At 38.9% G+C, this 18,488-nt stretch overlaps 1 protein-coding gene across 4 annotated transcripts in view; it reads left to right on the top strand.

The window, feature by feature from the left end:
• Positions 1 to 2,379: 2,379 nt before the first annotated feature.
• Positions 2,380 to 18,488, top strand: part of PDPK1 (3-phosphoinositide dependent protein kinase 1) — a 31,000-nt gene continuing 14,891 nt past the window's right edge. The window contains exons 1-6 of one of the 4 annotated variants that reach the window (XM_063414409.1): positions 2,393 to 2,528; positions 4,785 to 4,853; positions 12,124 to 12,393; positions 16,161 to 16,203; positions 16,393 to 16,530; positions 17,415 to 17,559. In XM_063414409.1, the coding sequence (XP_063270479.1) occupies positions 12,139 to 12,393; positions 16,161 to 16,203; positions 16,393 to 16,530; positions 17,415 to 17,559 (581 nt within the window). In that variant the 5' untranslated portion in view covers positions 2,393 to 2,528; positions 4,785 to 4,853; positions 12,124 to 12,138. Of the gene's footprint in view, positions 2,595 to 4,784; positions 4,854 to 12,123; positions 12,394 to 16,160; positions 16,204 to 16,392; positions 16,531 to 17,414; positions 17,560 to 18,488 lie in introns of all 4 variants that reach the window. The other 3 variants (XM_063414410.1, XM_063414407.1, XM_063414406.1) reach the window with 3 other exon arrangements.

Genomic DNA, 18,488 nt, shown 5'->3' on the forward strand with positions numbered 1-18,488 from the left:
CAAAAATCTTAGCAAAGTCAAATTATATACTATCTACCCTGTTAGCAGCAAGTAAACTTTCTTGTCAAAGATGGAAGTTGGATTGTTTCTCTGTTTATCCACTTGGTGTAGCATTATTTTGAGCCTTTTCCTACATATGAAGATCAGACTCTATCATTCTGAAGTCCTCTAGGTTTCTTGAATGGCTTCTCAGAAATAAGTTTTAATATTGCAGAGACTGCTTCATTATTTACATTTTGCTTGGGTTGTTTTTTCTTGTTTGGGTTTATTTATTTTTTTTGGTTTTAATGTTTTTGTTTCATTTTCCCCCAAAAATACTTTAGGGCAAAATTCATCTGTCCCTACAGAATTTAACACACTTGCTAAGGCTTTAACTAAATTTTTTTGTGTGCTATTCTTTTGTTAAAATGAATATTATCTTCATTGTTAAACTAGATTGTTTACTGGAAGGAAAAAGGCGTGCTCTATTCTTCAATCCATTACACATTATCTACTATTCACTCCCTTTCCTGAACTATGAAAGGCCTTAACCCTACCTTTTTCCTAAGACTGATGACAAACTTGTAGATGTTGTGGTTGTCCCCTTTTCTAATTAATTTTAGTTTACTCAGGGACCAGGCAAACCATTACACTCAGTTTGTTTTCAATTGAACAGGAGAATAAAGTTTCTACTGCCGAAGTTTTCCAGCAGGTTTGGTACCCTAAACTCTGCCAGATAAAGCCACTGGACTCTACAGCATTGTCACCTTGAAGGATTTCACACCATATGCTGAGATTTCATGGCTTTAAATGCTACTGTGTGCTTTATTACCTCTATTCTAAAGGCACCATTTGCTTTTCTGGAAAGGCAAATGTTAGAGTTTGCTGGTATTAAGCAACACAACCCAGCAAATTGCCTGTAATGGTGCTGTTACCTGATTTGTGTTTGCCTTAGCTCATACATGCTGGAATACACATGTAGTCTGTACAGATGATCCACAGCCCAGGGAAGCTGAATCAGAGTATCACATGTGCCCAAGTAAGCCCTTTTGGAGCAGGATATGGGTCTGCACAGAACTGTCTTGACACACAGAGCGTAACTGAGTTATGTAATATTATTACAAGTCTGACATTTTTGTTTCCTTTTCTTTGTGTTCACAACCCTTGGTTATATAATGTTTGAAAGAGCTGTAAAATTGCTGTGTATGATCCACAAATTTTAGCCATTTTGTGATGAGTCTGATATTTTTTGAGCCTTATAGAAGTATCCAAGGACATAAATATAAATCCAATTGCTCAAGCAGCTGTCTGGACTATTATGATACTGTCTACCTAGACCCAAAACTGTGAACAGTTTTGTAAACAGAGGAGAGAAAATTCGTACCAGATCACATGGAAAAAAGCATCTGCCTTTTCGACAGGATAATCTCTTTGAACTCACGCATGTGAAAACCATCACAGCATCGTTCTGTGACTACAAACACAGTTACAGCACTACTGCCCCAAGTTACACAAAAGCTTTCTGGTTCTCACCAGTTTCTCTGAGAGGCTGCAACAAAAAACTGCTCACATCCACTGACCTATGCATCCAACCTACTACAAGATTATGATCAATTGTTCTATTCGTCGGCAGAAGGATGAGAAAATTGTCATGCGGGAAAGTTTATTTAGGCTATTTTAAAAATCTTTCTGAAAAAAAGTGGATCAACCCTGGGACACCGAGGTTGCCCTGGCTCTCCACAACACCTCCATTTAAAGCTAAATATCTGTATGTTGTAGATTCTGATGTTCAGTAAACTAGACGGTCTTTTCCTGCCTCATCTTTTTGAGTAATCCCCCACAATTCTAGGAAATCCTTGACAAACTCAGTTTTTTCGCTGCAGTGTCATGCACCGCTGGCCCGTCCGGCCCGGCGTCTGTGGCCGGCGGGCTCGCACACGGACTGACAGAAAGCCGTTAACGGGCACCGCGGGCTCCTACGGACCGCAAGGAAAACAGCCTGTCAGAACCGGCGAGGGAGCGAGGGCGATACGCAGGAGAGGCAGGTTCTCAGGAACTAACACCGGCACTAGAATTGTATTTATGACGCGCTTGAGTTCCGAGCTGCGCGGACGGCCCTGCCCTTCCGGCAGCCCCACCCTCCGCGCTGACGCCACCGCCCGCCCCTGCTACGGCGCGCCGCCGTCGTGGCACGGACCCGGCTGTGAATGCCCGGGGGAGGGGCTGCCCGGCGGCCGCGCCCTCTTCCGCCCTCACCATTGGCAGCTTCCTGGGGGCGTCATCCCACAACTGCGCATCCTCTCCTCGGCTCGGGCGCTGAGGCTGACGGGGGCGCTCTGGCCTGGCCCGAGTGTGAGTAACAGTTTCTGCCACCAATGAGCGAGCGCAGTGCGCGGAAAACCCGCCTACGGTGGGGGATTGTTGTGGTGACGTCAGGGGCGGGGGACGCGGGCGCCCTATTGGTTCAGGCTGGGTCGAGCGCCTGGCGCGGAACGGGTGGGGAGCGGCCCCGGTGCGGGCGGGCCATGGCCAGCACAGGCAGCCCCCTGGTGAGTCCGGGCGCGGGGGGCGGCCCGCGGGCCAGGCGGGCCATGGCCAGCACCGGCAGCCCCCTGGTGAGTCTCCCCGGGGCCGCGGCCCTCGGGGTGCTGGGGAAATAAGTAGGCCCGGGCGCCGGGGCCGGCCCGTGAAGAGCTGGCCGCTCTGGCAGCGGCGGGGTCGCGGTGGGCTTTCGTGAACGGCCCCGCCTCCTGCGCCCGTTCGAACAGGGCGGGTGAGCGGTCGCTGCCGTCCGTTGGGCCAGTCTTGCCTCCGCTGCTCGAGGTCTTTCCTCTGCCCCCCGCTCCTGGGTCACCGCGGGCCTCGCGGGAGGGCCCCCGTTCTCCCCTGAGCGTGGCCCTTTCGCGGGAGGTGAGGCCGATGGTGAAGGGGCCGCACCGCGGCCTTTCGCGGACCTCCTTTTTCAGTTCCGGGTACGGGGCGTTGGCGTGGCTATGCAGGGCCGTCTCCTGCCGGGAGAACAGGCGTTGTTGTCCTGTGGAGCTACCTGTCACTCTGTAATCGATTTGTTTTGTAGTAGGAACAAACACGTGAGGAAGATCGTGAGGGTCACAGTAGGACGCCGTTTCAAACGCAATTGTTTACATTAGTCTGACAGCGTAAACTTGTTTTGTGTGCAGTGACATATCTAGAAGATGGAGTTGTAGCTGGTATACAGAGTGGTAGTGGTAAATCTTTTCTGTTACTAGTTTTTCACGTAAAGAAGAATAATCACCAGCTTTCACTCATGTTGGCAAAACTACCTGGCAGTGATATGTTCCTTATCCTCGTGTGCATGCTGCTGTGCTTTTAGGTCTTGTGTTCTGTCAGCTGCAAGTTGCCAAGCTTCACTCTGCAGCACTTAGAACGTTTTCATCAGTTGGAACTGGCTAAGAAGGCTTTTCTGTGGAGAATGGCACAGCTGTGTTGATTCTTGACATCCTGTTTCAGTGTGCTCTCCTCTTCATGCTCAGTGATTTTTTTATCAGGGTGTTACGTAGAATCATATTTATTGACTGAAGATGAGAAATACTCTGTGAATAGCCTTACAAAATTGCTAGCTTCTTTTTAGTCCCCCAGTGGAACTAATATGAACTACATTTTTCAGAGAACTGGGCTCTCAGAGCTTACATAGAGCAAGTTTTGCATCTATGTTAAGAATTAGATTATGCTGTGTTAAGAGTTCTGTTTGTAGTTATTTGTAGGTGTAAAACTTCCAGATTTGTATGTAACTCTTCAACCCTGTCTATTTAATGTTCTCTTCTCCTTGGTTTTCATCATAAAGCCATGACTAGTCTTTATCACTCATGTGTAGGCTTTTAACTGGGATAAGTTTTCAGTAAATCCCTTACTAAAGCAGGCTGCAGGAATACAAAATAGTAGAAGGCATGGATGTGGAAAAGGCGCTCAAAGGTGGAAAAAACAGAAGTTTTAAAAGGAGCAGTTTTATAAGCATTCATATTACTAACATTTTAAGTTCTTAGAGCTTGCGGAAGCAACATGATCCACAGAATAATCTGAGTATAATAGTGATGTTCTACTAAAAAATGATTCTACTGTGTGGTTAGGTTTTTTTTTAAAACATTTTTTTCTTTGGATTATTGAATCTATTACAGTGATAGAAGTCTGTTTCATTTAGCTCTTGAAACTCTACAAGTAGATTACTTATCTGGATCTTGTAAGATAACCCTGCAGGCTCAGGCTCATTGTACTTCCCTGAAGCAGGTCAGTTGGAAGGCAGTACTGCCAGAAAAACTTGGGAAGGGATGCTGACTACTGAAGTACTTGCAGGAATTTTTGTACAGAAGGCATGAAACCAGGGGCACAATCACTTTGTTGGACTGAAAAATGTAGTAAACTGGCAAAGTAATAAAAATAAATTTGGTCTATGAATATGTGAAATATTTTAGTCATACCTGTTTTCTAACAGTAAACTTGTATTATTTATATATATATATTTGTCTAGAAAAGCTATATGGATTGCTGTAGAACTAGCACATTTATGGCATTCAAAAAATACACAAGTGACCTTTAATTTAGAAAACACTGTGTTTGAAAGATAAAATCCTTTTCCAAGTTCCTCATATTGGATCTTTCCAAAGAATATGTATGATGCCAAGGAATTATTGCTTCTGCTGTTTCAAATGGAAAAAACTTTCTTTGCAAGTGGCCAAGTTAGATTATGTATATATTGTAAAGAAGGAAAAAAAGGGGAAGAAGCAGATTTTCTTCCCTTCTCACTTCCCTTTCTGACATCTTATTTGCAGGTAAGCTTGTGGAAACTTACTGCAGGCTAAAGTGTCTGAAGGGACTGGAGACAAAATGCACAAAGCTAGGTATTTGGTCTAAAACCTTATTTTTCATGCCATATGAATTCTGCTCAAAATTACTGTGGGAAATAAGTGGTTTGCAGTGTGAGTAAATATTGAACTTGAGAATTGATTTCTGTTTTAAAAGACAAGCTGTAAATACTTCACTTGCGAATATTTTATAATTCATTTTGGTGCAGAATTTTAAGGATTAACTTGTTTAGCACATTCTTCTGAAAAAATACTAAATTCAGTGTTTGGTTCTTAAGTAATCCTGTAGGAATTTACAGGTCTTGACTGTGCCATGAATCCTTTATACATACACTTCATCTATATATTGCAACCTTGGTGTATCTGCTTTTCTGTTCTTCACCCAAAGCTGTTCTCTTTGCCTCCTATAGGTGCTAGTAGGGAGCCTGGCATAGGAAGCCCTTTTGTGTTTGCTGCCTGAGCTCCCATCTATGCTATGCAGCACCTGATTATCAGTGTGCCTTGTGAGGTAGCTGGTGGTATAGCCTGAGATCCAGACTATTGCGATCACAGATGTCTTTTGTTTTCTTGTGAGCAAGGCTACATTTGTTTATGTTAAATGAATTCTCAGTGGCTTGTTTACATTATAACTATTTGGGCTATAGGCTGAATTCAGGTTCTTGGAGATTTGAGTGGTTTCCTGTTTCTGATTTGTTTTGAAGCACTAGGCAGTGGAAGGAGGCCTTAAATAGTCTGCCTCTGAAGATGATTGGAACTTAAATGCTCTGCCTAACAGTAGAGGAGGTTAGCGGGTAACTGGCTGATATGCAGGTTCTTAGAAATCCTTTCATTAGCTTTAATCCCTACCTGATTTTGGAACTAAAATCTTGGAAATCAGTGACAATAAATACAGCTGTATGTAAGGTGGCCAAATTTAGAGAAAGGCATTTGCATAAACTAAAATTTTGGATCAGCATTGCTTGGTACGTGAAAAATTAATTTCTCTAGAAACAAAAACACTCTTGTGGATAAAATATTCCCTTTATTCCCTAAAGGTCAAAACAATCTGAGAATGTAAAGGTGTTCTTTGTGCTTCCAAAGCATTGAGCCTCTTGGCTATATTTTTGCTAGTATAATATGAAGCTGATATCCTCATTACTCACAGATGAACTGTGTTATGGATTTACTGCACAAAGCAAGAAATGTCAGTAGACAGACAGTACTTCTGTTTCCCACTACTGCAGAGGTACCAGCCATTTTAGGTAAAGTAGTATGTTTGAATAGGTTAAAGCTTGAAGCTTTCAAGCTTTCTCCTTCATTAGTTTGTACAGTCTTTAATCATGAGATGTATTACCAGGACATGATTTTTAAAGCTCTTTCGTTGTGTTTTAAATTACAGTTATTTCTGTCAAGATACTTTGTTAAGAGGTTTTTTGGGGGAAACGGTTTCACGCAGTGCTTCAATGAGTGCTTACCTTTCAGCATTAGAGAGGTTTCAAATGACATTGGGCATGAGGGTGACCATAGTTGTTTTGGTGTGTTAGAGCCTAGACTTCTTTAATCAGTTAGCATAGCATGTTGTCCATGTCTGGACAACAACAAAAACCCACTCCTTATGCAGCCAAATGTTTTTTGAAATTTACATGGTTAATTCATAAAAATGGTCTTTAAACAACAGTTTTTTAATGTGGCAACTTCTGAGATCAAAAAACTTCACTCTAGATAGATATACAACTTCAGATTCTCTTGTAAACCGATTTTTTGTTAAAATAGTTTGAATAATTGAACTGTGATATTTTAATATGTTCATTTAAATGTGGTAGTTGGTAACCATTTATGAACCTTGATCAAAGTATAGATTTTGACAAATTGTTTGGCTTCAGACTGTTTTGCTGACTGCAAATGTCAGTTTTTCAAGATATGGAAAGGAGCAGTTTGTTGGCTTATGTGCTAAATTTTAAGTTCTCTAGTAATCTTCTGCATACCATTTGATGAGGCTTGAAAGAGTGCTGATGCAGCTCTATGAAACATAAATGCAAACCACTGCTACACAAGATAGCAAGATTAATGTTTAATGTTCATGCTTTTCAAATATCTACAAATAACTAATACATGGAGTGGGGTTTGTTTGCTGCAGCTTGAAGAAAATGACTTCCTATTGTCTTCAAAGGACTCTCTAGAAAAGAACGTCCTGTTGTTTTGGGAAAATATTTTTGCAACCTAGTATATTTTTTAATAAATGCCTATTTTTGAGAGAGAACTGTTTGCTCTTAAAAATCATGTTGAACTTCTGTCAAGCTGAAAGTGTGAGCAGAGTATATGTCTTTAAATACCTCCCAATTACTGTCATGTTTTAATATGGATGTATGTATTTTAGTGTCAAAGTTAACCTGTTAAGTGGGTGAACAGTTGGCTAGCTGTGTGATGCATTCAGAGTACCTCTGAGGCTTGGCTTACTGTGAGTTTTGTCCCGTTCATTACATACTTGATTTTCTGTTGTAGTAAAAAGACAGTCTGATAGCATCTAGCAACCTTTTCTAATAAATGTTTTTTCTCTTTAGGCAAGTATTTTAATTACTTAAAAGCAATATTAATGTTGGCAGATAGATATATTGCTAAATTCTTGAGATTATCTGACAAACTTCTAAGCATAATCGAAGTGTATATAAAGAGAAACTGGCATGCAATGGAATTTGATTAATCAGTATGTTGTTTCTCTCTATATAGATACATGTACAATTGGTTAATAGAAAGAGGATGCTGTTGGTCACTTAGCAGAAAGTCTGACAATCCATTTTTAGGCAGACATGCAGAGCATAGATAGACATGAGCATATAAGGTCTGAGAATTGATGTTTACTGCAGTTTATGAAAGCACACTATCGATTACTGCTCTGGGTTGGCTTCATTCAGGGTGCTTCATTCTGGTGCAGCAACAGACAGAATTTATGAAAGGAAAATTTGTGTTAAATATTGATAGGGATCACACAATAATCATTACACTTCCTGCAAACAGCTCCTGTATGGGATTGGTATTGGTACAAACGGTACTGTGCTCTCTGCACTGAAACATGAGGCCTTTAGTTGGATTTTGTTACCCTAAACCAGTGGATTTGTATCTTCAGTTTCTTGTACCTGAACTAAACTACTTTTGCCTGCATTCTCATTTTAGGTACTATGAGGCATAGTTTGAGGACATGTATTCAGGCCCATCTAAGTATCTGATATGATCAGTTGCTTTTTCCTTTTGGAATATGCTGGAACTCCCAGGGTGTGTTACACGATAACATTTGAAGTGGAGACTGTCACAACTAGGTATTGGGGAACATAGAGAAGGTTAACATTTTAATTGTGGGATATGAGGTGGGAGGAGGCCAGTGGAAAAGCTGTATGTAATATCTGTTAATTATCCCTTTATCCCTTCTGATGCTCTTTTTCAGATATGTGTGTCACATGCATCTTTGTCAACTCTCTGAAACACCAGTGTCCCATGAAAAGAACATGTTAAATACAACTGTTCAGTTTTGGGGGGGGGGGTTTGGGGTTTTTTTCACTTCAAAACTCTAGATTGTCAATATTTAAATTGTAAGCAATACAAAATAAATTTTAGTTTCAGAACTTTGGGCTTACATGGCAGGGTCAAAACATCTCAGGCCAAACTGCCTAACTTAAACTGCCTTTAGCAGAATCTTGGGTTGGGCCGAACTCCTAGCTTATAGTCTCATTAGCATTATTTATAATCAAAACAAATGTACTAGTTGAGGTTTAAAGGTCAGGTTGCTTTGTGTAAAAATATACTTTCTCTTACCAGGGTCTGTTTTCAAAAAAAATCAGCCTTATAAGTAGTTAGATGGAAGAGGTTTTGTGATCATGTCTGCCCTATGTCTTAATGCAGCTTGAGATTCTGTAATAGTCAACGGTCAGACTCAGTGTTATCAGACAGCTGAGAGGTCAGGACTGTGCTCATACAGATTTTCTTTGTAATAGATCTTGCTAGCAGAATTTCAGCAATAGCAAAGATATTCTCAGTTATCTTCAGTGCTCAACATCCCGTCAGTTAGTACACAAGGAAAGGATATGGGAAGTTTTAGAAGCTTAGTCTCTAAAAGTGTTTTTTGCTGCTGTCAGTGCTGATAGAATGGTCTTAGCAAAGTAGTGTTGCAGATTTTGTGGTGGGAAAAAGCTAGTGGAGATGCAATTGTTGTAGTTGTAGTTGCTTTAGAGAAGTGTGGTATGTGTGTGATGCATATAAATGCATTAACAACTGTAGAGAAAGTGCAGTTTCGAAAATGCTGAATTGCAGAGGGAAAAGGTATGAGTCCTTGTAGGTGGCAGTGAGGAAAGGAAAAATGTGGTGCTATCTAGTGGGCTTTTTGCATTGATTCCAGTTTACTTAAAGTTTATTTCTACTGTTTGCAGACAAGTGGGCAAAAGAACAGTGTTAGTAATTATTTCATGTCTAAATGAAAGGAATCATGTTTTTAGTTATCTAGTGAAAACTTCCTGATGAAGATTTTGAAATGACTGTTGATCTATAATGTCACATACATTCAATAGATTTGTTATTTCTTCCTTGAAAGGTTTTCAAACTCAAGTATGTTGCACTAAGAATGAAACTACTTCTATGTGAAAGTGAACAAAAAGGAGAATGCTTAAGGATTTGGGAAAGTAGTGTTAGAGACTAGTTTTTAAAGAGATAGAATTACTAGAGCGGTGGTTATCAGTATGATAACCATGGTGATTCATGACATGCAATAGGTAAGTCTGTTGTTACTATGTGAGGATCTGTGCTTTCACTGGCTTGCCAGATGAGAAATGTTGATAATTACTAGAAGGAGAGCATCCTCAAGCTTCTGAGAATTGCAGATGCAGTTTAGAACATTTTAAATTTCTGTTACTGACTATGTATCTCACTAAAAATGTCTGCATCTGACAGAGGAAGGATCTTAAGTCTGATTTTTACAAGAATGATGGTACAGGGTGAGATCAGATAAGCTGGCCTGAGGGTATTCTATCTCTGGCATATGTGAAACCCTATGTGTAGAGACATACATGGTTTCTGCAGACATGTTTTTTGGAGCCTTTCAAAATAAAACTGAGAAGGTAGATAATACAGGACAAAATACTAAAGAAGAATATATGGAGCGTGGAAGGGCAAACGTAGGAATTACCTTTTTCTATAAATGTTGAGGTGCAGCATAACAGACCTAGTTGCATAATTCTGTCATTTCTTAGGTAACTAATCCTTTTAAATTTATTGCATGTTCCTCTGTCCTCCTTATTCCTAATCTTGACTCTCCTTTGAGAAAGTCAGGGGACTAATTGATGTTAAATCCTGGCCAAAAATAACCTTCTCTTCCTACAAAGTCCTTTACTCCTGTCTCTTCCCTCAGGATTTTTCTATACTTGATGTTCATTGACTTAGTTTCAGCTGTTGTGAAAAGAAACACACTGCATCCAGCCCCTTTTCCTCCCTTTCTCACAGTGCTCTCCAATGCATTTGTGGTGGATTTTTTTCTTGCTTGTTTGCTTTTTCAAGGTGATCTTGCTTGCTGTAGAATCTAATTAGACCTACCCCCTGCAATGCTACTGCTTTATTTACCTGTAAAACCTCATTTGTAACCGGAGCCAGTTCCATCATTTAGATCTCAATATTTAGTCCACGTGTATGTTTGTTTTATATACTGTATTTCATTTAATGGGATGGTTTTTATACTGGCATCACTTTAGTTGCTGAGCACTCATGCTTGTGTCAGTCTTGTTGCAGTCCTGATGGGAAAGGGTACCATCTGTTTTTAATTCTAGCTAGTGTGTGTCTTCAGACACGCTGCTGTTTGAGTAGTTGTCTGAAGGAGAGGTGATTCATCTGGGATGTGAAAATGCTGGGGACAATAGTTGGTCTGCAGAAGGTGTCATCTAAAATATCTGTATATAAGGCATAAAAGGAACTGTGACCTATGGCACATAGACTTCATTGTGTATGTGCATGATAATAGTATCAAATTTAGCAGTAAATGAAGGCAGATTTACTGCACAGAGCACAGCCAACTGAGGAATAGCTTGTTTGGGAGCTAGGTTCTTAAAGACCATGTGCATGAGTGAGTGCCAGTCCAATTCCCTTCTAAGATGGTTTCTGACAAAAATGCAGAAAACTGCTTCAAATTTAAATTCATGAGGTAAAAAAATAAATTTTGTAAGAAGTATGTTTTAATTTGGCAACATGATGTATGTTACAGACTTTCTGACATGGTTGTAGAATATATCTGTTTTGAGATTAGGTGACTTTCATTAAGCCATAGTTTCTGCTGGATGTATGTTAGAATACTGAGATTTAAAAAAAATATTCAGCCATGGTGTTAATTTTCTTAAATATTTCCTCTGTTTACATAAAAAATTCTGTCAGCAGTAGTTTAGCAGAGCTCTTCTATTTGTATTTTCTGCCCAGTTTCAAGTAAAACGTCAGAAGCAGTCCCTGACATACTAGTTGAAGTGTATTACCAAAAGGGGCAGAAAGCAGCTTGACAAGGTTCCTTGATCTTACTTAGGGAAAATTGATAAAAGTACCAAATGACAATTTGATTAGTATATTACATTAATCAGTTTTAGGAGTGTGTCTTTTTGTATTTGCTGTTTTCTGGGCTATATCTGTTCTTTTTGTTTTGCAATTGGGTTGTCTTTATGTGGCCATATGTACAATTTAAGTAGTGCAATCTCCCTTGTTTTAAAAGGTCATGAACAAAAGCATTCTTCAAAAAAAGTTTTAGGTGTTGCTGATAATTAAACCCTCCAGCTTATCTGCTTTTTTATGTTATCTCTTTTCCTCTTGTCCTTCCCCAATGTGTACTAAAGAGAAATACTACCAGACAAAGTGAAATTCCAAGTAAAAAATTAAGAATGTCTCCTTTGTCTCCATTGAAGTTTTCATGTGTTCATTTGGAGTTCATTGTAACTTGGATCTCTAACTAATGTCACTGGTAAATACAGATGTTCATTGTATGACAAGAAATTTAAGGTCATGTTATTCATAGAAGATACTATGAAATTTGATGAGTTGGTGTTAGGAGCATTTTCTTGAGTTTAAAAAAATATTCTTGAATTAAAGTGTTCAGATGTTCGATCTATGCTATATGACAGCATGACCTAAATAGAGTTATTTATCAAATTGAAGCTGCCATTTGCAAAATAAATACTTATATTCCTTCCTAAAGATATTTTTAATGATAACCCTTGCAAAGAAGAATTTTTATGATCCATGTATGGAAATAAAGTGCAGTTGTGCATGGTAATTATGTCAGGTATGGGAATAATAGTTGAATTTCTCTTTTTAGTATGATGCTGTTCCAATGCAATCAAGTGTGGTGTTATGCTCCTGTTCATCCCCTTCTTTGGTGAGGAACCAAGCAGATTCCAGCACTCCATCTGTCATTTCCGCTTGTGGCAGCAGACAGGGATCCAACATGGAGGGCACAGCACCTGAATCAAGATCTAATTCGAACTCCTTGCAACAACATACAGGACAGCAGCCTCCACAGCCTCGAAAGAAACGACCTGATGACTTCAAATTTGGGAAAATTCTGGGTGAAGGATCTTTTTCAACGGTAACTTTTTTTCAATAAATGACAGATAGATAAACTTTAAAATTTGTCATGTAAGATTGATGAGATTGAAATGTGGAGAAAACAGCTTGAAGAGTAAATGAATAGGACATAGTGGATTTAAGCTTAACTATTAAAATTAAATGTCGCCCTAAATATTGGTGGTGATTTTTTTTAAAGCTCCTTTTCAATTGATCAAAAGTCCTGTTGTATCCTAATGACTTGATGCTTGGATGTTCAGTCAACATTGCTTTCTAATGTGTGATAGCCATAATAGGTTATGTAAAAAGTTTGATATAAAGGAACTGGTCTAGGAGCTTGTCGTGTCCTGTCTATGGCAGGATGTCCTGTCTATGGCAGGAGGTCCTGCCAGATGCTCTCAAAAGAAAGAACACTGATACTTCTCCAATATTTTTTCTCAGCCTCTGGTCCTTGAGGACTTAGTGAGTCACAGTCAGTATGTTTGTGCTCAGTAGCCTTAAATGGTTTGTTTCTCACATACTCGCCATTGCACAAAAATGAATTACTTAAGTGTTACCTTAATGAGTCCATTAAGCATTAATACTTTCATTTGATGGTTCAGCAGTTTCCCAGTTGTAAGACAATAATATTTCTGTATCTTTTTCATGTATTTGTTGTATACAATTTTTGGTTGTAGGTCTCTAAATGTTGGGGTTCCAGTACAGTCTACTGCAGTGTTCAGGCTGCAGGCCTCTAGTACTTGTCACTAGTAACTTGCACTCAAACACCTAGTTTGCATAACTTGCAGGTTTCCCTGAAGAATCCAAGAGAGCTGTTGTGGTTTGAGTATACCAGGACACTTTGCTTCAGTTCAGCTTTGTGTTTCTGAAAGTTAATGCCATGTTCCGTGTAGATAGAGAAATTCATAGGGCATACCCCAGACTCTGAATACAGCGCTCTGCTACCTGTCTCCCTGGGTGGCACCACAACCATCTGATATATCAGCTTCAGAGCATTTGTTCTGTGGGGCATGTATCTTTATGTTGTTAGCAAAACATCTGGTTAAAAAGAATATGATTTGTTCATAATTAACATGGTTGTAGACCCAGAGATCTGACTGTACTACCCAAGATCCGCACCAATATTCTGATTGAAAAGTGTTCACCTCAAAAAGCAGGGGCTTTCATATTACCATATATCCAATGACAGCTTCAGATTAAAAAAAATATTTTCTTTAAGGTCGTAATGAGTATATTCCATTTTCTTGGACTTTGATTAAACTACCACAAACTCTTACCTAGTGCCAGGGCTGTTTTTTTAAATTCAACAGAGATACACATCATGGGGGTTCAGGTATTTTCTTCAGAGCACTCTCCAATTTTGTGGAATCTTCTTCTGCAGCTGCAACTTCTTGGACCCATGCCTGATATAAACAAACACACAAATGCAGGGCTTGTTGTTGCTTCTACTTGTTCTGCTCATTTAAACTAATGAGAATCTACTTGCTTTGTAGATAGCTTCAAGCTTCTTTCAGAATAATATCTGTTATGTGGTGGAAAAATTACAATTTTCACAATTGAGGAGGCGTGTTATATAGCTTGCCTCCTTCTGTATGGTGGGTGCATATATATTCTACCTTGGTTTTGTCTCCACCTATAAATGAGACATTTCTTAAAAACACAAGCTCTGAGGAGGTATGATTGTCTGACCAAAACCAGTTCTTAAATACAGCTTTAATCTCTGGCAGCCTGGAGTATTTGTTCAAGTTTAGAATGGGGCTTGGTCATGATGTATGCCAGGTATGTTGGCAGTTATTTCTGCTTTGTAGCCTCGGGGGTTCTCTGCCTGTCCCCCCTTCCTTCGGCTTGGGATGTTTAACTACATTTCTTGCCTTGCTGTTGTATGAATTGACAACTTACACATTTACACGTTCAGTGAATGCTTTTGTTTTTCTGTTATTTATTTTACAGCTTTTTTTAAAGCTATCTAGCTAATGTCTAATTTCTTTCTATAGAATTTACATTCCTTATCAATATTACTTCTTATCATAGGATGGGTAAGATTCATGCCCCTGATAAGAGACATTGTCCCCGCCTTGTCCCCGCCTTGTCCCCGCCTTGTCCCCGCCTTGTCCCCGCCTTGTCCCCGCCTTGTCCCCGCCTTGTCCCCGCCTTGTCCCCGCCTTGTCCCCGCCTTGTCCCCGCCTTGTCCCCGCCTTGTCCCCGCCTTGTCCCCGCCTTGTCCCCGCCTTGTCCCCGCCTTGTCCCCGCCTTGTCCCCGCCCCTTGTGATTTTCTGGATGATTAGTTTTTAGGAAATTAAGATATATGGTATGTTCAGATTTGTTTGGTGAGGAAGGAACTTGAGGGTACCAAAGTACTCATGCTATCATGTAAGTGCTCAGTGTACTTAGAACACAGCTGTTCAGTATCAATGTACATGGGTAATACCTGTGAAATACAATGGTAAAAAATTGGATAGCATGCAGGAATGGAAGAGAGTCAGTCTTTAGCTTAATTTGCCAAGATATATTTTCATCTGTGTCAGCTGATCCCTTGTGCCATCTGAGTATGGTCTCTGTGTATATGGAGTTTTATTTAACAACTGCCTTTTAAACTGACCTGCTTTCAGAAGCTTTCATGGTAGATATGGTTGATGAAACTTAGGAACAAAAATTAGAAGAGTTAATGACATTCTCATTTTGACTGCACATCTTATCTAGTGTCATGTGTATACACAGAATGATCTCAAAAATTCCTTATGCAGAGATGCAAATGTAAACAGACTGCTTGTTTCTAATGTTTCTAATAGAAATTTTTATTGATCAAATACTGTATACTTCAATGTGTTTTTAGGATATGAATTTTTTTTAAAAAATAAGGATGCCTATTACTACTGAACTGAGGTCAATTTTCTAGTACCAAAGAGTGTAACTGTGTGCACTTTTTCATCTGAAAAAATGCCTTATTTAGATTTCCTAAATACCTAATATTTAGCATCAGGTGTGTGTAGTAATATTTTGGAGTACTCTGTTATAACAGATTTTGCAAGGGATTAGAAGCAAGCCTGGTGCAATGATTAAAAAACAGTACAATGTTGAGATTTTAGCAAGGTTGTTGAAATAGATATAACCTTACAAAGAAAAAAACAGAGAACTGTACTTATCTGTTGTTACAGGGTTATTGCTTGCACTTATGCCAAGAGGATGTTTCAGACTGTCTCTAAAATTGCTTTTTATAAAGTTTTTTCTTGAAAAGCCTTGTGTTCCTACAAAAGCTTTTCTCTTCAAAAATGTAAACCAGCTTGCCTGAAATTTCATCCCTTGCTTCTATCAATTGGAAATCTTCTGTTCCTTTTATTGAAATCTTTTTCTTAACAAATTGGAAATAGTTGAAAGTTCTATCTCACTTCTTACTTTTGCTTGCTCAGATAAAATTTCTTTTTCGATCTTTGCCATCTATATTAAGGAAAGTACTGTGACAATAATTTTTATGAGTAGTCCTCGGCGTACTTGTTGCTTTTTGTTTCCCCCTTTAAGAAAATTTGGCAGTTTACTTTTTTTACTTATGTTATAATCTTCAGAATTCTTCTAGAAAAAAATAATTTGGTATTTACACCTTACATGTGTAAGTCTTTTGGCAAAACAAACATTGGTGTGCTGAGCTGAGTTTCTGCAAAAGTCTTGCTGAAGCCAGCATAATATGAACACATTAAATATTTTGCCCTGTTCCAAGTACCTACTAGAAGGTCAATATTAGTATATGTGTTTAGTGGCCAGTTAACAGTATGTTTTCTTTCCTCTGGAAACAGGTTGTCTTGGCTCGAGAATTGGCAAGTTCTAGAGAATATGCCAGTAAGTATTGACTCCTTTAACATTAGTTTTTTGAAAATACAGTATCAATGTAGTGCAGTTACAAAACACCTGTTGAAGGAGCAGAACTGGTGGTTTCATGTTAATTATATGTAACCAAGAAACTCCAAAACAAGTTTGGCTTCATTTACTTGTACCTCTTGCATTTTTACTCTCTCTTTTTTCATTAAGTTAAAATTCTAGAAAAACGTCATATCATAAAGGAAAACAAGGTACCATATGTGACACGAGAGAGAGATGTAATGTCCCGTCTGGATCACCCTTTCTTTGTGAAGCTCTACTTCACCTTTCAGGATGATGAAAAGCTATGTATCCTTTGCACATTAAAACTTGCTGTAACACTTCCTTAAGAGTAACAATGCCCAGTTTTGGTTCCTTGAAAAATGGTCTAACAGAAATAATGGAAATAACTTGAGGTGTTAAAAATATCCTAATGTACGTGACACAATTTTTGTAGTCATACTTTTAACAGAAATTAAGCAGATTGAATGAGTGGGTCCTCTCAAAGAGAAGAGTAGATGTCTTGTGAGATGGGGGAGCAATTAAACAAATTGTCCATGTGGTAAGTGTTGAAGAGTGACTTGTAACTTGTAAGTTTAAAATAATTTAAAAATTCTAAATCGTGGATTTATGAGAAGTGTTTTAGAAGTGTTTTATTCCTGATGTATATGTGTGTGTGTGTATATCTATCTATAGTAAAACACAGTAATTCCTGCATTTAGAATAGGCAGCTATATTTCCTACTAGTTTAGTTTCTACAGTTAGAGCTATTATTAATTTTTTTAATGTAAAGATGAAGGTGCTTATAGAGTAATCTTATTCCTCTATTTGGGCTACGGTTTCCTCAGCTCTCTCTAGCAGTAATTGCAAAGTGCAGTTACATCCTGGAAGCTCTTTGCTTGGCAGTTGGCTCTTTCCCTGTCGTCCCCGTCTTCCCCGTCGTCCCCGTCCCCCCTTCAGTTAACCCTTTATGTAGTTTTTGCTCTACTAAGAAATTTTGACTTATGTCCTTGGTTGTTAGTATATTTAAGAAATTATTTGGGTTACTTGTAAGATTTCAAATTAACCAATTTTTTTGCTGGTGTTCATGTATTGCAGTGGTATTCTTCTCTTTGGAATAAGATGAAGAAGAAATGTGGGGATTTTTGTTTTGAGAGTCAATTTGAGATAAACCTTAACTAAGTTACATTCAGATTTTGGACTTAGCTATGCCAAAAACGGAGAGCTGCTAAAGTATATACGCAAAATTGGCTCATTTGATGAGACCTGTACAAGGTTTTATACTGCTGAAATTGTTTCAGCCCTGGAGTACTTGCATGGCAAAGGAATAATTCACAGGTAATACAAAGTTGAGACAGACATGCAGTTGATCATGTAAGAGGTGGGTTTTTTTCTAGAAATGTTCTTTTTAAAGTTAAAATCAAAGCTGGATTTTGTGGACAGCTAAAGAGCACAAATTGCATTTGATGAGCATCAGTAGCTAAACTTAGCAAACTTGAGGAGGAGAGCCTAACACTGTTATACCAACTGTTGGAGCAGGAAAAAGTAGGAAGATCTTCTGGCCTTGAATTAACATTACCAAAAGCTTGTCTTTCAAGCTTCATGGGTTGGCCTGAAAACCAGAAACTGACTTTGTTTAACTACTTTTTTCCTGCGCTGTTTTGTAGCAACAGTAACTAGAATTCTTTGTGTGTGTGGCTTAATGTACTATATAATCAGGTAAAATAAATCTGTATCAGTTTTCACTGACTGAACAATTTCCACAAAGCTGCAGCTGCACAATAATTAGCTAAGTGGTGAAATTAGCAAAGTTTTGAGTAGTACTTTAGAAGTTGTTTTTAATATATTGTTTGGATAATCATGTGTTGTCATTCACGTTTATTAAATAAAGCTTTACGTGCTAGACATCTGAGCTGCAGAACTTCTTTTTGGGTAAGAAATCTGTTGTGTCTAGGTTACCAAGCAGTTATCATGGGACGCTAGATGCTAGTTGGCAAAAAGTTGACTGATTGTAATTCTGATAGCATTATTTCTATCAGTTATTACAAAAACAGTTTTTCCTTTTAAATACAAGTTTTTGTGAAATACTTTGATTTGGAATCTAAGGGGGATGGATGTCCTGAAAGCATAAGATTTCCTACAGGGACAGGAGGAAGTTCAAGAACTCCCAGTTCCAGTTTGATTTTCAAGTTCCACAGTTCATGTGTTTAGGCTGAGAGAATGCTTATAAAATGAATGTAGCATGATTGTCAGTGTTACTAAGCCTG

The sequence above is a fragment of the Prinia subflava genome, chromosome 17 (assembly GCF_021018805.1).
Source record: "Prinia subflava isolate CZ2003 ecotype Zambia chromosome 17, Cam_Psub_1.2, whole genome shotgun sequence".
NCBI classification, from domain to species: Eukaryota; Metazoa; Chordata; class Aves; order Passeriformes; family Cisticolidae; genus Prinia; species Prinia subflava.